This window comes from Phaethon aethereus (genome assembly GCF_964289735.1).
Source record: "Phaethon aethereus genome assembly, chromosome: 5".
Lineage (NCBI taxonomy): Eukaryota > Metazoa > Chordata > Aves > Phaethontiformes > Phaethontidae > Phaethon > Phaethon aethereus.
The window spans coordinates 71226392-71252042 of NC_138579.1; the positions used below are offsets into that span (position 1 = coordinate 71226392).

Genomic DNA, 25651 nt, shown 5'->3' on the forward strand with positions numbered 1-25651 from the left:
TGCTTGGGGTATCCACCAAACCACCAAAATGGCTATTTTAAAGCCCCAGGGCTCTAAGTGGATTGGGTGCAAGGAGAGCGTCACTTGCTGAGCAGCAGAGCTTTTGCCTGCCTTGCAGCTCATGCGACTGATGGGTGATGGGAGCTTGGAGCTGGGCAGCACCCGTGTGTGTGTCTCCCATGCAGCAGCTTCCAGGCTTACTGACACAGGAAGTGGCGGAAATATGATGGTCTGTGCTGAAGAGGAGGAGACGACCGTCACAGCTCTCTCTGGTTTTGAAGTCCAGCCAAGCGCTCGTGTGCAGCTCGGTGATGCTTTTTGTGAACAGGAGCCTCTTTGCGTACAGGATCTGCCTTGGCATAGAGCATTTGGTGTTAGTCATGTGCACACATGGGGGCTGAGAAAGAGGTGTCTTCCACTGCAATAAAAGCAGCTTAATTTTTTATTCCCTTTGCCCTATTCATACTTTATTTCATTGACCACCTGTTGTATTGACCAACCCATTACAGATTCAGGTAAGGGTTCCTTTGGCTGTTACTGAGATATTCTCAGGTTTTGCCCAAGACTTGGCTTTCTTTTGCAGGTTGCTGCTGCCACTGAATGTTTCCTTCTGTCCTACTTGGAGGGACCCCAATGTCAGACAGGGACTAAAAATGACTGGCAGCCATGGGAGGAAGAGCACAAGTAGCTCCAGGGGCAGGTACTGTCTTTGCTCACTGCACCATCCCAGGGATGCCAGCCAGTGTAGTCTCTTTAACAAGTGGTTATATAGTTAGAAACACAAGTAGCCTGGCCTGAGCTTTCAAAGGCGCCAGACCCCAAAACATCTGGGGCAGCAAGAGGGAGAAAGAGATGCCAAAACCAATGCCCAAAACTCCACAGGAGCTTGTAGGTCCACCTTGCTAAAAAGAGGTCAAGGCCTTATATTAAATGAATATATATTTGCAGTGTAGCAAGAGGGATTCTGGAGTCTCAGGGACCCATGACGTTAGTCCTAGAGACACTATTATCTCAGAGGGTGATGTTAGTACTGCATAAGTAGCAAAATTGGGCTATCGGGAGCTGATATCCCATGACCCACGTGGACATGTTGCTGCCTGTTCCTGATCCAAAGAGGAACAGGAGGAAAAGCTGAAAGGTCAGAGCACAGGTGGGATTGTCTTGTGACAGCGTCGGTGGAGATGAACTGAAGCAATCTGAGCTGAAATAGCCAATGCCAAATGTTAGCAATCCGCCAAGAAACTGCAAAACAGTGCGAGCCCGGGACCGCCACATGCCAGCAGGCCGCCCTGCCCGGCTGCTGTGTGGGCTTCGCTGAGCCAGGCGCGACTGGTGTGTGAAATGCTGAGCTCTGCTAATGGGCATCAGGGACATGGTGAACCAAGCTAAATTCTGCTTGGGGAAATGGGGATTTATGGCGAAGGAAAATGAATTGTGCTGAAAGGAACCATGCTAAGATAGGGCACCATGAAATGAGCCACGCTGAACTGTGACTGTAGCACAAAGCAAATCCATTGGGAAATGCTCTCGGTCATGTCTGCCAGCCCATCAAGTTAAAGTCTTACTCTGTCTTCTTAGACTTATTTAAGGATGTGCGTGGCTTGTACTCCTAAAGATAAAGGCAGCCTTGTGATTAACTTTGGTGGGAGAGGGAGGAACCTCCAAACTGGGAGGACTTTGCACACAGAGCAAGTGAAATGTAGTGTTTACTTCTGACTCAGACTTCTCTCAAGACAGAGGAGAGCTGCAGAGACAACGTTTTGCTTTTTCTTTGTGAAAGAAATGCAAGTGGATGGTGAGCAGGAGGGCTTGGAGAAGCAATAAGCTATACAAAAAGAAGAAAAGAGATGCTTCAAGTAAAAAATGTATCAAAGCTCAGAAGTGAAGTTTTTTTCTCTTATCCCTTTCACAGGTCAAGCAGGAGAGGTAAGAAATCCGTCTTCTATTGCCACAAACACCAGTTAGTGTCAAAAATGCCCAGCTCTCCTCCTGGGGCTCTGTTAGGCTGTCCCCTTGGCAGGCCTCCTACCTCAGCCTGCCTCCTGTGGAGACAGCGGGTATGAGGTGGAGAGGAGGTGTTTGCCCTGGCTCTCCCGGGAGTGGTGCAGAGGAGATTGAATGCCCTGGCTCGCCCCGGAGCAGTGCTTTCTGACCTTTTTCCATGTGTAAATAGCTAAGCCTTTTACTAGCAGAGATTTCGAGCCCTGCTTGAGGAGCTCAAGCCCCGAGCCAGCAGGCTTTCTGCTCTTGGACACATTTCATGAAATGAGGAGTAGTTGACGGATCCCCTAAGTTTCTCAGGGTCAGCAGCAGAAAATTGCTGTCTCGGATGACAGAGGGTTTTTTGCAGCACAGCAGCTTCATAAACCTGCCTCATCCCTCAGCCACCTCTTACATTACCCCCAGCACATCTTTGGCCCATTCATCTGTTCATATATTTTCTCTCCCCTCTCCCCCTTTCTCTGCTCATCAGCTTTTTCCTCTTTTCCACAAGTATCCATTACTGTCTGTTGTTTTTTTTAATATTCCTGACCCTAGACCTCCTTTTTTTGCTATTTTTCTTTGCTTCTACTGCTTTTTTTTTTTTGGTCATTTCTTTCTCTGTCCCTCTCGCTCACTCTCTTCCACGTTCCTTCACGTGGGAGGGACACTGGGGACCAGCTGGACCTGTCTGATGCTGGCAGGTCTCAGATGTAGGTTGCCATGGCAAAGAGCCAGCTCCTGCACTGATGAAGAGCAAAAAAAAGCCAACGTGACATACCGACCAACCGCTCCAGCTCCGGCTGTGTAACAGCAGCCCCAGGATGGGTGCGGGCAGCCCCACTGACTGCCTCGCGCAGTGCTTCGCAGCTAGTCGGGAGCACGAGCCCTGCTGTAGTCCCTGGGTAAGGGCAATTAAAAAAAAAAAAAATCCATGTGTTGAATATCTTACAGGCCACAGAGGGAACCAGCCAAGCTGTGGGAGTGAGGAAGTGTGATCACCCCCGCTTCACAGACAAGGAATTCACACATTGGGCTGAGCCAAACTAAAAGCTGTAAGATGCAGCTGTCTGTCAGAAGTGGTGGGATGTCTGCAATTCAGCCTAGTCCCACCATCCTTTCAGCTCCCATGGCTTTATTTTTATCATTACTGTTGCACATATTATTATTTAGCATCGGGAAGAAACAAAAGGAAATAGCACCCATGTCCTTGTCATCACATTAGTGCCAGCCAATCTTTTCAGCAGATACCAGGTTTCAGTCTTTCCTGCTGGGCCACCTAATAAAAGCTACTCTGTAGCTGCTGCTCGCAGCATACCTGATCCTACCAGGCAAGCAACATTTCTGTGGCTAAGGCTCAGAAAAGCGGGCTGGTGCCTTGGGTGCAGGCAGGACCCTATGGCCCAGCCCAGCAGGGATCATGGTGCTGGGATCCCCTGGGTGCGGGCAGCACCCTACAGCCCAGCCCAGCAGGGATCATCGTACTGGGACACTGGCGCTGCCTGCAGCAGGCCCTCAGAAACTCCCTCTTGATGGGTTCGGAGAGGTGTCAGCCTATGGTGGAGAGAGTGACCCATCCTACCATTAGGAAAAGCTTTTTGTTCTTTAAACTGTCTCAGGCATTTAAGTCATTAAGGCAGGAAGGGCTTACTCTAAGCAGCTAGAGGATTAGTGGGAGTTATAGGATACACTCTGGTCTAATACTCTCCCTTTTTGCTTCAGCTTTTCTGTAGCACATGAAGCAAAAAGGATGCCACCCTCATGAGAAAGAAGGTCACTGCCACAGTGAGCGCCACAGGCATGGCCATGAGAAAGGAGAGGGCCATAGCCATCACCATGGCCACACAGAGGATGATGAGAAGGGAGAAGATCACTGCCACTCCCATGGCCATACACATGGTCATCAGAAAGGCCCAGGCCATTCCTAGCACAAGTAAAGTCATTGGCATGGAAGAGGTTGCAGTAGGAGCAGCCACCTTCCACAAGCTCCATGGGAAGCTCTCCCCACCGCACAAGGGGACATGTGTGGCTACCACGCAACTCAGAGCAATTGCCTGGTATCAACAGACAACAGCAGCAGGATCCTGCAAGGAGGAGATCATGTCTGACCTCCTTGTGTTCACTGTGCTTTTAACTCACTTGTTTCAAAAACACCATCTATTTCAACAAATCCTTACTTATTTAATGCTGCTAAAATCCCGAGGGTGAACCCGCACAGGGATGCTGCCCAGCACCTGCCACGCAGGGAGCGCTTCTGGGAGCTTTCCCACCTTGGGCCAATGCAGAGGCACAACTGGCAGGATGAGGGACCTGCCACCCAAACGGATTTGTGCTCTGAGCCTGCACCCCCCAAGACGCCTTTCGTCACGAACCGTGCGCTGCGCTGTGCGGGATGAGGACGGGAGGAGGGTCTCGGGGCCGGGCGGGGCGGCTTGGGCCACCTCCGCCTTGGAGAAGACTTTGCTTCTTGCGCCGCAGAGTGCCGCGGGGCTCCTGCCCCGGGCCCTGCACGCTCAGCCCCATCCCGCTTGGCCGGGGGGCGGCGGGAGGAGCCGGGCGGTCCGGGCTCGGGGCTCGCTGCCCCCCTCACAGCCCCCGCCGGGCTCCCCGGGGCGGGCGGAGGCTGCGCCCCCGCGCCTGCCCCGCGGCTATTGGCCGCCCGCGCCGGGCCCGCCTCCGCGGCCGCGCAAGCGCCGCGCGGAGCCGCGCCGGGGCGCTGCCGCCGCCGCCGCGCCGGGAGCGTTCAGCACCGCGCGCCGCGGACAGCGCCCCGCCGCCGCCGCCGGCCATGGAGGCCGCGCCGCGCTCGCCGCGGCGGGAGCAGCGGCCCGAGGGCACGCGCCGCGGCCGCCGCACCGCCTCGCCCAGGTAGGAGAGCGGGTGCGGAGCGGCGCGACGGGGCCGGGGGCGCGGGGCTTGCCTCCCCTCGCGGGCGAGGCGGCCGGCCGCGCTGTTGTGCCCGGTGCGGCGGGGCAGACGGCGCGGCCGGGCCGGCGCTGCGGAACCGGTTGCCCCGGCGGGTGGGAGCTCCCGGCTGCGTGGGTGCGGAGGTGGCCGGTGCCACCGGGGTTTTCCCGGGGCTGGGGGTGCGGAGCTGGGCACAGCGCCCCCCGGCCCCACCGAGGTGTGTCCCGTCCTCCCACCGAGAGCGCAGGTAAAGCTCCTCGCCGCCTACCAAGCTGCCCACCCCGCGGTTTTGGGGCCGGGGGATCCGCGCCGCCCGGCCGGTGGCCAGACACACCGGGCGGAGCCCGCCCTGCCGGGGGCGACTACCTGGCTCGACCTCCCCGGCAGGTCTTTGTCCTGCAACGTGGTGAGCTCTGCCTTCGGCTGCAGCGGGTGGGCTGTGGGTGGTGAAGCTCAGCGCGTTGCAGAGTCCTCGCTGCGCTAGGCTGTGGGAAAGCACCGGTTTCACTCCAAAGATTTTTGTCTATAAAAGCCCGCAGCCCTCGCCTTCTCCCCCCTGCGCCATATGCTCCCTTACCTGGTGTCTGAAACCAGGTTGGCAAGCCGCAGTCGTCATTTTCTGGAAACGTCAACAAGCCCATGGTCATGGGCAAGGCGCCATCCCCAAATTTGCAAGCACACTGCCGTTTGTCAGACCAGAGGCAACAGATCTTCCAAGCTCTTCAGGTTCTCCGTTTCACCAGAACATACCCCAAGGTCAACAGCACACAAATTCCTTCTGAAAGCCAAAGAGTCTCACTTCTGTCTGGTACAGGATGTTGGTGCCGAGACATCCCCGCCTGCCTGGGGGAACCAACGGGGCAGGCGCTTCTCTTCAGACAGCCCTGAAGACCTCAGCCAGAGGCCGGTGTGCTTTTGGGTCTCAGTGCTCGCTGAGTGGCTGTTACACAACCCAGTGCTGTTTTAAATCTTGGGCGTTCAATGGGGTCAGAGCCGTCACTGAAGCCCCATTAGCTTTGCTTGCCTGAGTAATTCTCACACATTCAAACAGGTTTTTCGAAACGAATGCTGCAGCCTGTAAGAGTTAAGTTATAGAGATGAGGTAAGCCATCTGAAACAGGTGTATTCTGAATTTCACTCATGCTGCTCATTCAGGAGCTAAAATTTATGGCAATAAAATACAAGAAGATAGCATGCTCTCTCCCGAGCATGCGTATACATAAATGCTCCTTTATGCAAGGCTCTTCACATAGCTGCTAAAGGGTTGGCTCTGTCGTCATCATCTGCTGCTGCTAGCCAATGCTCTTCATCATCAATGCCCAATTCATCATCAGAAAAATACAGATGTTTGAAAACACTGCCTTCCTTCTGGCCTCTTTCAGACCAGGATAGCAAGGTTGTGTTTTCTTTTAATTTCCCTTTCCTTTTTGTTTCTTTTTTCTTCAAAACAAGGCTTAGAAAACATGATTTTACCAGTGCATTTCACGCTGCCAGTGTAGATAGAACAAACTGCATCCAGACCTGTTCTGGGTGGGGATCTTGAGGCCTCTGTGCCTGGTTGTATCCCATCACACATACCTGTACCCACAGCAGCAGTAGCTGCCTGGGGTAAAGGTAAGGCTGTTCAGACGAGTCAATGGAAAGGATTATAAAACTAAACTTTTCTTGGCAGACTATGTGGGAAGCAGAGTTTTGCAGTCTCATTAATTTTTCATGACGATTTAGCATACTCAGGAGTCTCATTAACAAAAAGATTGTAGGTCTTCTCAAGGATACACACTATCCTGCTGCTAGAAAAAGCAAAACAAATAGCAACTACACAGACATCCTTCAGTACACGAGAATTTGACCCTGCCTAAGGATGAGATGAATTGCTCAGGAGGTGCTTGTCTCCCTGTCAGATAGACAGGGGAGCCAGATAACAAGGTGAGAGGGAAACGCAATGAACCCTTCCCTAATCCCTGGAAAAGGGCACTCCTATCTCCTTAGAAAACACAAGCAAAGAAGCTCGTTTTTCTCGAGAGCTCCACTGCTGTTTTGCTGGTGGTACGTTCAAAGAGAAAACCTCTATTTAAATTCCATTATAAAAAAACATTCTTAAAAAGTCATTTACAGCTCTCAAAGAAAAAGCCATTAGTCTAGATGGAAGCTGACCTATAGCACATGGTTTTAATACAGAAAGACTTTATATTTTTTTTCATTTGGGAAAACTTGTACAGCTGATATGCAAGCAAAACCTTGCTAGAGTAAGGAAAATAGGGAAAGAAAATAAAACTAGCTTCCTTTTTTATGAATGAATTTTTGCAGTGCTTAATGTCTAATTGAGCAAAAGTTCCAGGGAAAAAGGGCTCTGGTTGTAGTCAAGATACAGACTCTTGCTCTTTCTCTCGCTTGTTTTTAGTCCCCCTTGAGATTCTTCTGTCAACAGGAGAAGTTGTAGTTTGACTCGGGCATCAGTCAGCTCCATTCACTTGGTAGGTGTTTCCCATCTTTCATATGCAAAGCACTGCTTTCCTGATCCTCTCCTTAGTATGCAAAGGCTGAGATAATCTTTCCATTAAAAAAAAAGAAGTGCTTATAGAAATGGTCTTGGGGATGAGGGTGGAATTAGGCAGACCGATAAAGAAGCCATTCCTTCAAAATGCTGTGTATTTTTGGCCCATTTCTCCTCTCTCAGAGAAGCGTGCACTCTCCTGCTGTGTGGCTCAGAGGGAAGCAAGATCAGAGACGTGCCAAAGAAATGGAGTGGCTGAGGAAAGGGAAGGTGACCATATGCTGCCATTTCCCTGCCCCGCCAACTGTTCTCTGCTCGAGCTCGGCTCCGTGTGCTGGCAGAGCGAAGCCATCCCGAGGGGGAAGGAGTTGGGGGCAGGCAGCCAACACGGCATGCTTCCAGCAAACCCTCTTGCCTGGGCTTTGATGCTCAGGCTGGTGGGCAGGCAAGCAGCTAAAGCCATGTCCTGCTGACACCTTCTGCGGGGCAGTGTCTGAGCTTCAGAGCGGGATGCTGGTCTCTGGGGGGAGGGAGAGAGCCCGTGCCTGGGGAGTGGACTCTCATCATTCAGCCCTCGCCATCCCAGCAGAGGTGGAATGGCAGAAAGCTGTCTCCTTAGAAATCTTGACCTTATCTTGCCTGTCTTTTTATGGGAAGAAGCTTCTGTCCTTTTGCTGGTTCTCCCACATGAAGTAGGCTGCCTGTGTCCTGGTACTCATCTCAGAAAAGCACTGCTGCACTTAAAGTGACTCGGGCAGTTTCATAAATTGGATTATTACACTGTCTATATTATACTGTCTAGACATTTCAAGGGAAGAGATGGGGAAGCAAATAGTGTGAGAAACACAACTCATTGCTGTGGGTAGCAGAAGCGGTCTGACCCTTGCCCTACACCTCCTTGTTCTCTCTTTGGTTGCATCCAGCTGAGCTTGAAGAAGAAAATGGAGACTGTCAGGCTGCCTCTGTAGGTTTTCCTGTGGCTGAGAGACTATTTCTGCCCACTCAATCCCAAAGGTATCAAATATCTGACACGGCTCAGGCTGGGCATGAACATTAAAAAAAAAGTTTCTCTTCTGACGTTAGTCTTCGTTAGTGTCAGTGTGGCAAGCAGAGTCCAGTGCGGTGGTCTGCCCACCTCTTCTCCCGCCTGACAGTAAACAGATACCAGAAACTCCTCCACAACCATTTTTGTAGCATAGTTCAGGGTCCTGAGGGCCCAGAAAAGTAATAGCGACATGGTTGCAGGCAAAGAAGGACCAGCCTACATCTCCGGTGCAGACCTCAGCATATCAGACATTAAACCTGCCAGCACTATGGCTAATTGGGAGTGTAGCGAGTGAAGACTCGAATTCTGCAGACCTGCCAGCACTGATTATCCAAACCAATCATTATTTGCAAGCTCCGGGTTTCCCTGGAGATTTTGGATAACCAAGGTCACATTGTCATGGAGTTGGAGAGAGATGAGCATAAGGCAGCTCATATCTGTCAAGTGATTGACAGAACTGTAATTGTTTAGCCTGAAAAGGAGATAATAAAAAAGAGTCATGAGTGAATGATTTGAACTAGCCAAAGTTATTCTAAAATATGAAGTCACTGAGCAGGCAGGGGATTGAGTTAAGAGACACCACGCAGGGCAAGAACGGAACTTGACAGTATTTCTCAGCAAAGATGGTAAACAACAAGAATGGGCTTTCATGTGAAATATTAGAATCAAATATATTAATGTATGTGCATAAAAACTAGAGGCAATCTGCAATATCCAAGAGTGTGTCATCTGCTTTCCCCACCAGGAGGTTTTGTAGCTGAGGGGTTTTTGGAGGAGGAATCTTTCTTTGCATGCTTCCTGCATCTCTCTGACCATATCCAAAGTGTATTTTGTGAAAGCCTTTTTGTTCTGTCCAGTGTTACATATTCACTAGCAGATAAGGCAGATGTGGCAGTACAGCCATCAGACTAATTTAGTTATGAAAAGCCTCTGGTCCCAATCTCCTATTCAGATCCAGCGGTTTAAATGAAATATAAATTTGTTTTGCTTTGAAAAAAAAAAGAACACAAATAATGTACAGGTGTGGGAACACCAAAAGCACGAGTTGTCAGGGCAGGAGTGTCTCTGTGAATGATTATGCATTGTAGGAAACCGTCACCTATTTGAAGTGTACAAAATTTAGGAAAAACAACAGGACCAAGATAGAGGGAAAACAGTAACTTAGAGGCATCAAAAAGGGCATGAGAAAAGGTTTAGACCTTGCCAAAGCATAATGCTCCTGCAATCCCAGCTTTCTGATGAAAATTCCCTGACCCAGGACTACGAGTACAAAACTACAAACCACAAGTGAGATGCACCTGCACTTCAGCCTCTGGACAGCTGGGAAAAGTGAGATGAATTATGCTTTAAGCTTGAGGGAGTGGATTGAGGGACTCTCCAGGTCAGCTTTCCCAAACGATCTCTGCCCCTGCAGCTCGCCAGAGCCGTAGGGGATGTGGTGGTTAGCATCTCCCAGTCAGGTTGGTTCTATAATTAGTATAGACGGGCAATGACTAATTAAAAATGTCATTTGATAAGTTGACTAGCACAGACCATAATCTTTCTTTCATCTGTCTGCAGTTCACCTGCCCTGTGCTGCAGCAGTACAGCTGAACCTGAATCCCTCCCAGTGCAGGGATGACTCTGATGGAGCTGTAACAACTCCAGACAAGACTTTAGATTACATCTCATAAACAGCTTTTCTGGCATTTCATTTATTAACTCATGTATTGCATTCATATACACCAACGGCAAATTTGTAGTCTTCTGTTGTAAAGTACCTTTATATAGAGCTGTAACACAAATCACACACTCGAAAGTCTGGGTAATCCTGCCACTAATTCATCTGTGACAGGACAGCAAGGACTTCATGCAATGTGGTTGGTATTATTTCTTTTGACAAATTCTGTGGGTGAATGGGGTATCATCATCACAATGTGTTCAGGAGCTCCTGCTTTGGCCAACAGCATTCCTTCTTGCTGTGTTGAACTTGCTCAAGTCTTACTAGTACTTTGGGTTGTAGAGCAGAGACAACCAAGTGCTGGAACTGCTGGGAGCAACCTGTCAAGCTTGTCTCAATGAGGTGTGCACACATCTGTCTGCTGATTTTCTGGCACCTGCTTCAATGCAAACTTTTTCAGCCATTTTGTGTATCTATTGTCACAGGAAACATTAACAGTCTCGCAGATTCTGCCTGCCGTTGCTCTCTTTGGGTGTACAGCCTCTTCCAAGGATGCAAAGAAGCTCACTTACACAGGCATTGGTATTTGCATACTATTACAGTATCATTTTGCCATTTGTTCTCTCCTTCCTTGGCTACCACCAAAAATAATCAGCAAAAGAATTTGATGACCCAAAATAAAACCCCCCATGTAGTTCCCCACTCCTGCATGGCCTGAGCTTCAGAAAATCTGCATTTGAACACCAGTTATTGCTTTTGAAGTCAGTGTCATTGTAACGAGGACCCATGAGCATGTCATAGGTATCTGTAACTGCTGCAGCTGTCTTCCAGCTTAAAAACTGTAACTAGCATTGGATGGTGTCTAATGAATTGAGATTTCTTTGTTTCTAGTCCCTGGACTGGTACACTGTGCAAGTAAAGCTGAGTGTGATGTCTGTGCCATGAGCCTCTACACCAGCACTGGTATAACTGCTAAGACAAACATTACTCTGTTGGAATTATTTTAATGAAATAAGCCCATTTTGTACAATCATGAAATATAGTTTCTCAGTGTTGATAAACTCAACTGATGTTGAAAAGTACATAGCACAAGCTGACAAGGCCAATATCTCCTTCTTTCTGGAAAAAATACCAATTTTCAAGTAATACTGAGCTAATAGTATTCTTCGAATCCCTTTTGCCATTGATATTATCATGCCATTTAACTGTGGGTGAAATTCCAGAGACTTGTAATTGCTAAAATTCTGTCTTTTTCAACTGCTGTCTGAAAAAGAAATGAGAGGGACTCTGCAAATTTTCAAAAATATTCCCTTCCCAAACATTTTTCCTTCATTTTTTCCCACATCGCATCAGATGCCTCAGGCTAAAGTTCGTCTCACTGTAGTCTTGCTCCAGCACTCATAATTCTTTGACAACTTGAGACACTTTATGATTCTAACTGGCTCGAATCATTCGTCATACTTCATCCTCGATGCCAGACGCTAGGGCAGGACACATAAATCAGCTGTAGACGCCATGGCACGTGCTCTGAACAAGGACCAGAGACTACTCGTGTTTCCATACCGTGCTTTCTCTCTGAGCTCCAGATTGCACAGTGCTGCTGAAACTCCGACACCTTGACCAGCTGCATCTCTTGAGACAGCAATTCCTAAGGCATTTTTGGGGTCAGTGTGACCTCAGCCTACTACGTGTGAAGGGATTTTTGGTGTCACACAGACTAAGCAGTCCCTCAATCTATTATTCAAACTTTCTCCAAGCTAGCAAAATCTCTCCGGTTCCATAAACAAAGAACTGTATGAATTAAATAATTTTTTTAATTCCTTGGAAAGAAGAAAGCATATCCTGCAGAGACCTCATTACTTGGGAACTGAAGTCTGCAAATGTTTTGTCTTGGTAAATTGAGCAGTCTGAGGAAAGTCAAGCTGCAAAAGATCTTGAGAGATCCTAGTCCATCCCCTTCCCACATACCAAGACCAATAATATCTGTTGCTGTCATCCCTGGGAGATGTATGTCTAAAACATTCCTGAAGAGCACAGTGGAGAGTCTGCAGGACATGGGAGGTGTTAGGGCATGAGCCAGGGTAGAGGCTGAAGCCTCTTTTACACCACCACAGCCATCAGGTTCACTGTTCAGTTATTTTAGTGCCAGGGATGATTCACTCTCCTGCTCTCCTAACGTTGAGCAGAGCCTGTCTTTCTGTAGGGCAATCAAACAAATTCACCTTCCCAAGAAGCACAGATAATGGAGTGTCTTCTTCGCATGCAACCCTCCAAATGGGTTTCCATTTCCCCAAAGCTCTGTAGTCACTCTGTGGTTCTGGGTTAGGACCGTCTGTTATCACCAGCCAGTGTGTTCTGCCCCCTCCACAGTGAAATATCTTGGAGAGTTATTTGAGGGGATGTTACCCAGTTCTTCACAGTTTTGGAGCAACACGCACAAAAATGTGATAGATTGTCCATTAGTTGGAATTGCTGAGTGAGTCATAGATGTCTTTATAAAATGCATAATCCAGCTCAGCCCTGAGACTGGCTTTTGGTGCAGCAAATAGTGGGTGAGGTTTTGCATCGTGTGTTGCGTGGGAGGCCTGTGAGAGTCTCCAGTTTGCAGGATGTGTATCACCCTGCGTAGCCTTTCTACTGCTCTGCTGTTTTACCATACCTTTATTCTCTCTCACAGGGAAAAACAAAATGCAGGACCTTGCCAGACCTGTCTCGCCATGCCAGAGATTGGGAACACCGAGCCCAGCTACAGTGGCACTTCCTGGGAAAGGATCTGCCCAGTCCATCACTGCCCCATCCCTGCATCCCCCAGGCTGGGGGCAGACTGCCTGCCCTCCTCCAGCCACACGCTTGGGCCAGTGTCCACTCAGTCCAATGGCCAGGTGCCATCAAGCTCCCAGGACTCGCAGCAGCATCGCCTGTACTACCCCTGCAACCGGCAGAAGCCCCGAGGCAGCTACGGCCTGCCCCTGCTCCCCGGCCACGGCGAGAGGCCCATGTTGTGTTCCCACCTTTCCAGCGATGAGCCTGCGCCAGAGGCTTCAGAAACCTCCTGGAAACAGTGGTCCCCTGGGCAGCGACGGCCGGTGCAGCATCACATCGTAACCGTCAGGTAAGAGGCACGTGAAAGCAGCTCAGAGGCTTTCAGAAAGTATCTCCTGAACTTTGCGGTGGGCAGCAGGAGGGGATAAGAAGGGTCTGAGTGGGGATGCCCAAAACATGGATTTGCTCTTCAGCTTGGGGCAGCGGCTGCCCCAAAATGCACAGAGGGATCCAGTCTGCTCTCTCCACCTCTGTGGAGGGTGTACAGATTGCTGCCATTCCCACACCAGGGAGAAGCAGGATTTGCTCCTCCAGGTGGCTTGTTGGATAAAGCCAAGGTCACTCAGTTGCTCCTAGATCATGCAGTTCTCATTATGCTCATCTTCTGTGATCTTTGTATGTTATCCTTTTGTGCTGCTGGCTAATCCTTTATCTTTGCAGTTTCTCAGTGATAAAAGCAGAGTTAATTTCTTTTTCTGCCCCCACCAAAGCTGCTGCCTGTGCTGGAAGGGAGAGGCAGCAGAAGGCAAGCACTGGCTACAGCTGAGCAGTAAGAAATACAAAAGTGGGGAAGATTATTTGGTTTTCCAGGTGGAGCAGCAACAAGTGTGTAAATTATGCATTCTCCATGACAGAATCAGGCAAAGTCCATTTGTGTGCAGAGCACCTCTGTCACTGGCTTGGGTGGTGGATGTTTCTTGGGCAGCGCTCTAAGGACGCATATGGGATAGGCGTCCCCAACAGCCTGAGCTACGACCTCTGCCCCTTCCAGCCCATATCATTCATCCTCGCTGCATTTGCCTTTTGGAGTCCGCTGTTGGCACTGAAGACCATGATCCCTATGCTACCACAGCAGTAGACACCAAAGTCTGATAAAAAATGGCACAGGATTCCTTCCTTGCCTTTGTATAGCGGTGCAGGGTTAGCTACAAGAGCCCTTTATGGTCTCATTTTCTAACCATTAACACAGGATTTAATTTGCTTGTGTTTGCAGTGTAGAGCAATTGCAGTCAGAGGAGCAGAGCCTGGATCCTTTTTAGCTCATACGCTATCAACAAAATTGTCAACTGCGTTCTCCGTAACAGGTTATTTAAGTAGGAAACGCAGCTGGATTGCAAATCCCTGGCAGAATGTGCAGCACTAGCAGACAGAAAAGTGGTAACATAATAATTCTAGAATGGTGTTTTTAATCCAAGCAAATCTGCTTGAGAAGCTATTGTGAGAGAATTAGCACAGGGTGGGCAGTGTGCTGCCAGAAAAAGACCTCTCTCTAATAATCTGGTGAGGATTTTTCTTTGCTCCCTTCTCCCAAAGCTACAGAGCATTAGTGTGATGAGGAAAACACAATATAATTTATTACATGTGCCACTGAGAGTGACTCTTCCATGGGGAACTCTCCTCCATTGCTTTTTCATTTCTTCCATTCATAACAACCTGCCAGGAAGGATGTGCTGCCACAGGGTCACTGGTTGGCTTCCCGGGACGGAGCAGGGCCATCTGCTCCATGCAGATATCGGAGTGCAGCAAGACCTTCTCTCAGTTTAAGCCGAGAGTGCAGGAAGAGGGTGAAGGGAGGAGGGAGCACTTGCTGAGTTGAGCTTGGCATGGCTGCGGAGAGAGGAGGAAGCCACAGCTGGGAGCAGTTCGCTGGAAGCTGCATTGTAACCCCAGGCCATGCTGGGCTGGGGCACATTTCAAGGGGACATTTCAGTGGAAACAGAGAGCAGAATGAAAGGTCCTTCGGATATGTGACCCACTGAGCTGCAGCTGTTTCGCTAAGATGTCAGTGGAAAGCTTGCCCTCAGGGATTCGTTAACAAACGTAACCTTGGATCCCCCGGGGAAGGCTTCTTTATTTCGTTCCTCAGAGCCCTACAAGTAGGAATGACAAATGCTCCTCTGTGAAGGAAAACCCAGTAAAATGTTTTGAGCAGCTCCATTGGCCTTCTACTCCTCTAGACTGGACAAACACTGTCTTTGTAAGGGCCCAGGAAACAAAGGAGAGCCACCTTCTTGGAAAAACCTTGCTGAGCTAAACAGGAGATAAAAACTATCTATAGGCATTTCTAGCCCAACTGATGAAATTTAATAAAGAGGTATGCTCTTGTCAAGAAACAATTTAAAAATCCAGTAAGAAAGCACTTTAAAACAGATAGATTTCATGGATAAGAGTTGTGCTGCGATTTCTATGGGATTACATTGTTAACGTCCATTACTTTCTACGGGGTTCTCTTAGAGGGGCAAAAACAAGGAGGGACTACATGTCTTCCCATCCTGTTTGGTTAAATGCTGACGGGAGAGGAAAAGACTGTTATTCATTAGGTGAATTCACGTAGTGCCAGTACTCTCGCAGCAGTGGCTCAGCGTGGTGCATTATAGCCCCTGAAAGGGTTACCTCACTCATTAACAGCCCAGTGCTGTGCTTCATAGGAAAATAATAAGTTAATGCATCTTTTTTTTTCTGTCTGCAGACATGACAAAGCTTTCAGGATGCCAAAAAGGTATGTTTAATATCAAAAGCTTCCAGTCCCTGTATCCTATTATCATTGCTTTCCTACCCTGCTATTAGGAAATGCAGAGTATTATTGCTGGTGACACCCGCGGCAGGCCCAGCTTCAGAGGCAAGGTCAGTGCTCCCCGCTCAGGGCTTCCCATCTGCTGGGAAAAATCTCAATTTGCTTGTGAGATCAATTTAAGTTGCACTAATGAATAGCAACTCTGTCCTGATAGCTGTTCTTTGGGCAGGTGCCTGGCTCTAGTCCATACCACAGCTTTTTATATCTATATAATAATTATGCTACGTGTGTGTGTGTGTATATATATATATAAGATTAATCCAGCTTGGCCCACCAGATGAGCAATCAGGACGATAGCCCATCCTTGAAATAAGTTCACCTTCTCAAAAGAAAGAGGATTTTTAAGATATTTCTCAAAATTAAAGTAATTTGATTGCTTTCAACTTCTGTTTAAAAGCTGATTTTTGTAAACTATTTTTTCTGGAAGGTTTGAGTAAGTATCTTCCATCATCAGATACTGCAGCTGATTCTTTTTTTCCTTTTTTTTTTTTTTTCCTGGTAATTGGACATGGAATCACCCAAAACAGCCTCCAGAAATTAGGTACTCCAATGCATAAAGGGCAATTTTTGTTCATTTTCATAGCAAGGGCTTCATCTATGAAAACAAACTTGGTAAGGCAGTCTTAAATTGAAAAAAATACCAGGCCTGACCAAAAGTAATCTGAAAAGCTGTTTGAAGGGCTTGTGATGATTTCTAATGATGAGAAATAGCTGCATTATTTGACTCAGTTGGAGGCAAAAGGAGCAAAAGAGCAGGCAAGCAGGAAGATTACACCTCGAGGCTGATACGCACTGGCACAGCCACTCTAAAGTTCATAAATATGTCACTTGCCCATGAAGCTCAAATATTTGTCAACTATTGTTGAACAAAGAACTTCTAATATTTCAGAAATACATCACAATACAGAAGAAATACCTAGAACCTGCCAAACCAGAACAGGAACCCATTCCAGCATCTTATCTTGTAATAGATATTTTTGAGGAAGACAAAAATCTTGAGGCAGTAAAACCTGCACCAGTAAAAAATTGTGAGATAGATCATCCTATAGGAGACACATTTGTCCCAAAAGGAAAATAGACCTTGGATGGAAAATTTTAGACCACTTCAGAACAAAAGCAACTGTCAAGAGTTTTGGCCAGAGTAAACTGCTTCTCTGGAAGGATTTTGTTGGTATTGAAACATCATTAAAAATGTGTGTGCCACCATACCACACTGATACGTATTCCAGGCATAGCCCTGGCCTATAGGCTGGTCTGTGTTCTCCACACCCTGAAGGAAAACTGGTCTGCTGCATTTGCAGATGCTCCTGTTGTAGGTTCAGCATTTGGTTTTGAGGCTGATATCAGGGACAGACTCACTCATCCTGTGGCTGCAGAAGCCACTTGTCCGCTCCATGAATGCTGCTGGCAATCCTAACATTGGTTACATATCAGATCACTGGTTTCCATCCTTTTTTTGCTGTGCAGATGTCCATACATTTCCCAACATTAAGGCAGGCCCCTATAGAGTGAGTGAATTTAGACCAATGGCAATGGACTTGCTTGAATCAGTTATTTTTAGGAGACCCTTCAAAATAGCCCAAAGATTTCTCAGGGTCCACAAGTAGAAAATCTGCAGGCCAAACTGCTAGGCAGCTGCTAGCTTAGATTGCACAATGGGAAAAAAAGAAAAAGAAGCAGCGCTTTTTAAATGCAATTTCTTAAGTTAAATATTTAAAGCTTCATTTTGCCCTAGGACACAAGAGTCTGGTTTTTATTATTTCTGATTGAAAAAGCACAAAAATGTAGGGAGGCAAAACGTAATTACGCGAGTTAATTAGAATTGCCTGCAAACATCCAGTTGGAGGTATAATATGTTCATTAATAGATGTACTAGAGCCTCTAAGCTTTTCAATAAATAAATGCTCAAACCAGAAAGCCCTAATTCTTTTACTTCCATTTACTAACACTACATTGTTTCAAATAGCAGGTTTCATTCTAACAGCAGAAGCGCCTTAACAGCTGCATTTTTTCTTCTCCTGTTGATTCCAGTTATTCTCAAATGATCGCAGAGTGGCCCATAGCCATGCTGGTGCTGTGTTCAGTGATGGCTGTGGTTTGCACTTTAGCTGGCCTGCTTGTTGGAAATTTGCCTGACTTTTCAGAACCCTTAATGGTAAGTCCCTACACACGGTACGTCAACATAAACATAAGAAAAATCCACGGGCCAAACAGTGATATATTCTTTCTGACATAAAGAATCAACCTATGCTGCCTTTCTTCTCTGCAGACAGAGGCAGCGAGGCAGGACAGTAAATCAAGGAGGACATTAAAGCCAGTAGAAAAAATTAGTATGTTTATCAGTGATCTGCTGTCCTTCACCCACATCTTCGCAGCATGCAATCAAAGCAAGTTTCCTTCAGGATGAACGTAACGTGTCAGAGGAATGCACAGTATTTGCCGTCTCTTTGATGCCGCAGAAAGAGTAGGGCCTATGCCAGTGGCAGCCACCAGCCCATCTCTCAGCAATGCTGTGGACTCGCACCAGTGACCTCACCTTGGTGTGGAGACACTGCCAGCACAAACCGGGAATGCAACTTTTGCTCCCCTTCCACTGCTGGAAGGCTGGGGTTGACCACAAGGACTAGGTTTGGTGGAGATTGGATGGAGGATATGGCTTTGTCTTCTACAGCCTGCATGCAAGGCTCTTGAAATGGAGAGGCTGCATGGTTCTGAGCATTGCTGCACAGGGTCCTGTTTTCCATGCAGGATCCCACATTTTCTAAAGTCATCCCTGTCTCTCGTTCATGGAAGAATCCTGAGAAAATAAGAATAGACTAGACTTTGTCCAGGAAGAGGAAAATTACTCCCCTTTCTGTAAGTGACTGTTTTACTTGAAGAGGAGAAGAGTCTTATGAGATCAGGGAGAGAGGATTGTAGCCATCCTTGCCCAAAAAGGAAAGGAAAGGAGAAATATTTTTTTCTGTCAGCTCTGGGATGCAGTATTTCCAATTGAAAATTCAATTTGTGTATCTCTCCAAGATGCAGTAATAATCTCGTATAGTTTCTGTGTCTAGGAGGCGGATTAAGGAGAGATAAGCTAAACTAAAATGCAAGCTTGATGACAAGACCCTTTTGCTTGGCTGCAGGGTTTTGAGCCACGTGATACTGACATTGGCAGAAAGCTCGTCGTGTGGAGGAATGTAGAGAGCCATACAGGCTACAAGAAGACTTTTTCGCTTTCTCCCTATGCCGAGAAGAAAAGGTATTTGAGTTTGGTTTGTGGGGTTTGAGGAAGAACTTGGATGTAAAGTTACAGATTCAATGTTCCAAGATATCTATGTGTATTACAAGATATATGCTATGCTTAAAAGTGACCAAGGCACCAGAGAGTTTAGTCCGTTTGCCTGCAGTGGACTTGGGCTTCCTATTCTGGAAAACAGGAATTAGGCTCTAAACTCTTCACGCATTTACTTCACTGTTTACCTGTAAGAGACTGCAGGGGAAACTCAGCATGTCTGCACAAGGGGATGCAGTTTCTCAGTGTCATGCAGCTCCCTCTAAAGGGGCACAGCCAACCCAGTACCGAAATGCTCCCAACCAAGCAATGCTCTTTCAAGACTATGACCACTCTTACTGCTGCAGCAGTGCTCTGTGTGGCACCAGAGCCTTGTCAGGGAACATAACTCATAGCCAGATGATCTCTAGTTACCACAATAATCTGATCTCTTGCTAGCTATGATGACATTGGCATTAGCAGAGGGCAGAAGGCTGCTCAAGCAGAAGAAGCAAGGACACGGAGAATGGTGGAACAAATCTACGGAGCGGATGGTTTCTTTTGTGGTCCCCCAGGTAAGTGAAATCTTGATGGGGTACTAAGTATCACACACCCAGAACTCAACAGCACACAGAATTGTCAAAGTGGTTTAAGACACAGGGAAATGTTCTGCAAGTGCTCCAAACAAGCAGTGTGTACACCACCACGCTGTGAAAGCTAAGCCGCCTTTTGGATAGTCATCTTCCAGCACTTCATAGCTGAGTGGTTAGAAAATGATTGTTCTGAAATTCTGGAGAAGAGTTGTTTCTTCTTAACTTTTGCCATACTTCTTCTTCCCTTTTAGAAATATGCCTTAAAAGCACCAGTAAAAGGACTACTGTTTTCACCATTTACCCATATGAAAAGTGAATACTCTGAAAAAATGGTGGCATATGCCCCACTCCCTCTCTGCTCCCACTCCCTCCCTGTTCCTTCTTTTCTTCTCGAAAAACATAAGTGGCAGTAAAAACTGGAGGGAAAAAGATAAAAACTCCCAAGACACCCAAAATTTGTCCCCAAATGGACACTAGTAAGTAGAAGAGAGGAACAGCAAGCAGATATTCCCTTCCCTGCCTCTACTCCACCTCTGAAACCAGTCAAACACCAAACCCTCAGGTCCTTGGGAGTTTTTGGCTGAACTTGGCTCCTCACTTTGTAACAGGGGTGCAGAACCACATGCCAACACTCACTAAAAGCGTGCTGACAGCAGAGAACATATTCTGAAAATGCCCCAACCCTGCTCTCCTGCCGCTGGCAGATGGGCGAGGAGCAGAGGTCAGATCACACACAGCAGATGCTACCACTCCCTACAAGCTACTGTCTTTGTGACCTGCTTCCCTTCAGGGAGTCCTCCACAGCAGTCATATAGACAGTGATTTTTTTTTTTTTTTCTAGGCACAGAGAGTCTACTCCAAGCAGCCTGGCTGATTCATCTTCATTACCTAATCCTTTTTTACATTTTTTTTTCTTTTTCTTATTTCAGAAAAGAGCTATTCCCAGCTGGTATTTATGTCCACAACTGCTGGGAGCTTATGGAACTTGCAAGCTATTCAGTCCATGTGTCAAATTGAACAAGACAAGGTTAGTAATGTCAGGAAGAACATATATAGATGCTGTCTCTTTTCTGACTGCTGTAATCTTTAATCTCTAGCTGAAAGGAAGCCAGACAAAAATAACATAAGCTACAGAACAGGTTTCAGCCTAGAAGACTCCAAAGCATTTTACCTACTTAATACACGGATGATCTCACCTGTCACTAAAGTCCAGCTGCAAAGTAGCAGCTGCTGTTAAACAAGAATAAACACACACTGAGTAAGAGCTTGGTCCAGAAGCCAAAGGTGTCCGTCAGAAGCTGCTAAGAATTTTGGGCAGCAGAACCTAATTACTGAAAGGGAGCTCTCATCTTGGAGACTGTGACAGCAAGCTTTGCAAGTGGGAACTTTAATTGGATTAGCTGTGCTGGCCATAGGGTCCAAATTTTCAAATCAGAGGTTATAAAACATAACTAATGGACAGGGTTTAATTTTTTGCAAAAGGCTTGCATGTGTCAATAGCTTTAGTATTTGCAATTTGTCACTGGGAGGATGGCAAGCCATGGCTTATACATCTGGAGGGGAGAATTACTGCAAGGAGCAAGGAACGCTATGGGGCTGCAAGATGAAGTGTGTGGAGAGGGTCTGACATGGTGCTCCCTCGTCTGTTTTTCAGATACGCTCACATGTTCAATTTAGAGACCTCTGTCAACGTACTGAAGCCAACGAATGCTGCCCAAGCTGGTCTCTGGGGAACTACATTGCTGTCCTGTACAACAGGTCTTCGTGTTTGGAGATAACCCAAGGAGACATCTCCCATACCCTGGCTCTCCTTCGTGCCTGTGCTCCAGACTACCACAAAGGTATTCTCACTCCGTCTTGCATAGGTCCTGAGACGGTGAGACAGAAACACTCTCAGTGTGCCAAAGTCCCAGAAAAATGTACCCGCTTCAATGCCATTTACCAGCTTCTTCACTTCTTGGTCGACAGAGACTTTCTTAGTCCCCAGACAATGGAGTACCAAGTGCCATCTCTCAAATACAGCCTGCTGTTTTTGCCTACAAGGAAAGGTGCAGCTATGATGGGGATCTACTTAGACAATCTTGAATCCTGGGACCTGTTTGATAACTATACATCTATCACTGGAATGGACCTAGGCCTTAAACAGAAACTATTCCAGCACTATCTTTTACTGGATACTAAGTATCCAGTCCTGGCAATATTAGCTATTTTTCTAAGCATTTCTTTTTATTTACGCTCAGTCTTTATTACCTTGATGGTCCTGCTCACTGTTGTCAGTTCTTTAATGATCTCCTACTTCTTGTACAAGGTGGCCTTCAGATTCACCTATTTCCCTTTTGTAAACCTGACAGCAGTCGTCATTCTCAGCAGCATTTGTGCCAACCACACCTTTGTCTTCTTTGACCTCTGGAACCTCAGCAAGAGCCAGAACCCTTCCGCTGGGCTTTCCCAGTGGGTGAGTCAAACCATGCACCATTTTGCATATCTCATGCTGGCATCTTGCTTCACGACGGCTGCTGCCTTCTATGCCAGCTACATTAGCAATATAATAGCCATCCGCTGCTTTGCTATTTACATGGGCACCTCCGTGCTGGTGAATCTGGTATTCATGATGACTTGGCTTCCTTCTTCAGCTGTGCTGTATGAGCGCTACATAGCAACGACCTGCATTTACAAGCCAGAAGACTACTGGAACAACACCGGCCATAAGAAAGTCACTCTCTCCCTCCATTACATTCTCAGGGGTCTCCAGAACACACTGTCTGAAACCTCCAAGCTATTGTTTGAAAAGCTTCTGCCTTGTGGGGTCATCAAGTTTCGGTACATCTGGATCTGCTGGTTTGCTGCCTTAGCAATAGGAGGTGCCTACATTTCATGTTCCAACCCAAAACTCAAACTCCCGACTCTCGAGACGTCGTCTGTCCAGGTGTTTAGACTGAGCCACCCCTTTGAGAGGTATGATTCTGAGTACTGCCACCAGTTCATGTTTGAGAGGCTGGAGCATGGAGAAGGGCAGCGTATGCCTGTCACAATAGTCTGGGGCATTCTGCCCATCGATAACGGGGACCATTTCAATCCAAAAAGCAATGGCACCCTAGTGACAGACATCACCTTCACAATCCAAAACCCTGATGCCCAGAAGTGGCTCCTTGAATTCTGTCAAAAAGTGAAGAACAAAACTTTCTATTACCCCAATGCAGAGCAGAAATCTACTGTGTGCTTCATGGAGGATTTCCTCAGGTGGATGGACAGTCGCCAGTGCTCCCAGCGAGACCACAGCTTCAACCTTTGCTGTAACCAGTTCTCCTTCCCTTACGGAAGCGAAGTCTTCCTACATTGCATCAAAATGATGCTCCTGGAACAAGGCAGGGAAGGCACAGAAATGTATGATCTGGGCCTCAGGTTTGACGGGGAGGGAAATCTCGCTGCCTTAGTGCTGCAGTTTCAAACTATTTATCACTATAGCTTCAACTACAGCAAAGCCAAACAATTCTACGAGGAAATCAACCTCTGGATAACAGAGGAAATGAAAAATGCCCCCATGGGGCTTCAGAATGGATGGTTTACCAGTAAACTAGAGCTATACAATCTCCAGCACAGTCTCAGCACAGAAACGATGGTGGTCATGGGACTCTCCATAGCCATTTCCTTTGTGGTGCTGCTGCTCACTACCTGGAACGTTCTCCTTAGTGTTTTCTCTGTTACTGCCATCGCAGGCACTGTCCTGGTTACCGTTGGCCTTTTGGTCCTCTTGGAGTGGCAGCTTAACGCAGTGGAGTCTCTCTTCATTTCAGCTGCAGTAGGTCTCTCTGTTGACTTTACTGTCAACTACTGCATCTCCTATCATCTGTGCCCCCATTCTGACCGCGTGAGCCGAGTGGCCTTTTCCCTGAAGCAGATGAGCTGTGCCACGGCCATGGTAGCTTCTGCTCTCTTCTCTGCAGGGGTCATTATGTTGCCTGCTACTGTCTTGGCATATAGGAAGTTGGGGATATTCATCATGATGATCAAGTGTATCAGCTGTGGGTTTGCCAGCTTCTTTTTCCAGTCACTGTGTTGCTTCTTCGGCCCAGAGAAGAACTGTGGGCAGATCCTTTGGCCTTGTGCCCACACCATGAAAGACTATTCTGATGACTCTGGACTGAACGGAAGCTTTGCCTGTGGGGGGAACGAGAAGCAAAACCGATTGCGGAAGGTCCAGGAGTCCAACACTGCGAATGAGCAATACGAGCTCCAGCCCTTGTCCAGAAAACTCAGTGACAGTTTTGACAACAGCACTTCCACAAGCAAGCTGTCCAACCGGCCCTCAGTGCTCTCTGAAGACACACAAGTTGAAAACAACAGATGCCCCAGAATAGGAATGCACCCCTCCTTTGAAAGAGAGAGGCAAAATCTGCAGGAGACCCTTGGAGACCAGCAGGTTGGCCTCTGCCAGTGTCCTGCCTTGCAAACTTCCTCTCCATACAAGCACAGCAGCTCAGGACCAGAAATTCACAGGGAGAGACTCTGCCGAGATTGTCGATGTCAAAAGTACAGTCCAAAATCTTGGGATGGGTCTGGGCTGGACCATATCCAGTTGGCTGGCATGAAAGAAGAAGGGCAGCTCAATAAATCACAGTGCTCTAGTGATGCTGCCCAGCAGCAGTCGGATTATACCTCAGACAACAGCCATCTCCCTGCTGCTGACATCTACAAAATTCACAGATGCCTTTGTTCTCTTGGCAGCTCTTTTGACATGCTCAACATCTCCAGTGAGACGTCGATAAGTGATTTTGAGCAAGGCCTAAAACTTGCTGAATCAGCTAGTTCTTGTCCTGATGTCTTAGAGCTGTCTGATTCGTACAGTCAAACAGAGAGAGGTTACTTGAACAGCAAGAGAGATACCCTGCGGCTGGACCTGAGGGAGACTGTCTTTGATATCTCTCCAGCAGCATCACAGCAGAACAGCTCTTCATGGAAAAATCGATTTGGATTAGGGAGCGAAGGTCCGGTTGTATTACCAAACAGCCAACCAGACATGCCTGATGTTTGGATCAAACGATCTAGCGCACAAAGTTCTGGTTACAACAGTTGAAACCTTGCAGAAAACAAAACTGTACTGCTAGGGAAAGGGGAAGTCAAAATCTCCTTGGAACTGTAAATAAGTTTTTTCCTCCCACCTCTCCTAGAGCTGAGACTATTTCTTAGTGTTTCAGCTGTGCAAATACCTGTGTTTTCACAGAACCAGCAAATCTGATACTAGTGAGAGGATGTGAAATCAATCTTGATGGAGTACAAGCCCTTTGACCTTCCGGTGTCTGGTGCCATATTCACAGTTGTACTGCAAAACTTATCGAGTAAACCTGTTTTGTCATTTCCTACAGGTTGATTAGATTTTGTTTTCTTGTCAAGGTCATGTAGGAGAGAAATAACGAGGTGGATCTCGCCAGGTATTTAACAAAAGAGAAAGAGAGCTCATGTAAAAAAAAAAAATCCAAAACCCAAACCCACAACTATTGGAAATCTAGATATCAGGTGAAGAGTGTACTGTTAATAAAAAAAGAAAGTATTTCATTTTCTACTGAATCAGAAACTGCTTTATGTGAAGTCCAGGTTCACATATCTCATCAAAATAGTTCAGATACTATAAAAAAATTTCATCAAGACTTCTGAGTTGATACAGTCTCTTTCTGATCATGGAGGAGGCTGCAGAATCCAGCCCAAATCTATTTTCAGTAACAATTTCAGTTTATTTTAGCAGATGAAGTTCTAGTACTGCCAAAGATTTTTCATGTGAGGTTTCCCCTTTGAGAAAAGTGTCCTTGTCCCCTCAGTGACTCGGGTGCTTTGTGTGTCATCTTCACAGCCTGTTTCCACTCAAGGCATTTCCTACAAACATGTAACTTTTTAAAATTTGCGTATCTGGTGAATCTTGAATTTTACATTTATTTTCTCTACCAGAAAGAAACAGGAAAACAAACACTTCCTTGCCTTTATCTGTTGAAAAAGAGGGAACATTCTCTATACAAATTGACGTAAAATAAATGCTAACGAAAAACTTTCCTAAAGCTGCATGGTGCTTCATTTTCACCGAGAACACTTTGGTTCATTTTCTTCATC

At 47.1% G+C, this 25651-nt stretch overlaps 1 protein-coding gene across 1 annotated transcript; it reads left to right on the top strand.

Moving 5' to 3' along the window:
• Positions 1 to 4768: 4768 nt before the first annotated feature.
• Positions 4769 to 24626, top strand: DISP2 (dispatched RND transporter family member 2; the record flags this gene model as incomplete). The annotated part of the gene is made up of 8 exons (XM_082000936.1): positions 4769 to 4848; positions 12764 to 13198; positions 15599 to 15628; positions 17735 to 17858; positions 18832 to 18947; positions 19419 to 19534; positions 20482 to 20579; positions 21207 to 24626. The coding sequence occupies 8 exons, from the start codon at positions 4769 to 4771 to the stop codon at positions 24624 to 24626; spliced, it is 4419 nt and encodes a 1472-aa protein (XP_081857062.1).
• Positions 24627 to 25651: the final 1025 nt, after the last annotated feature.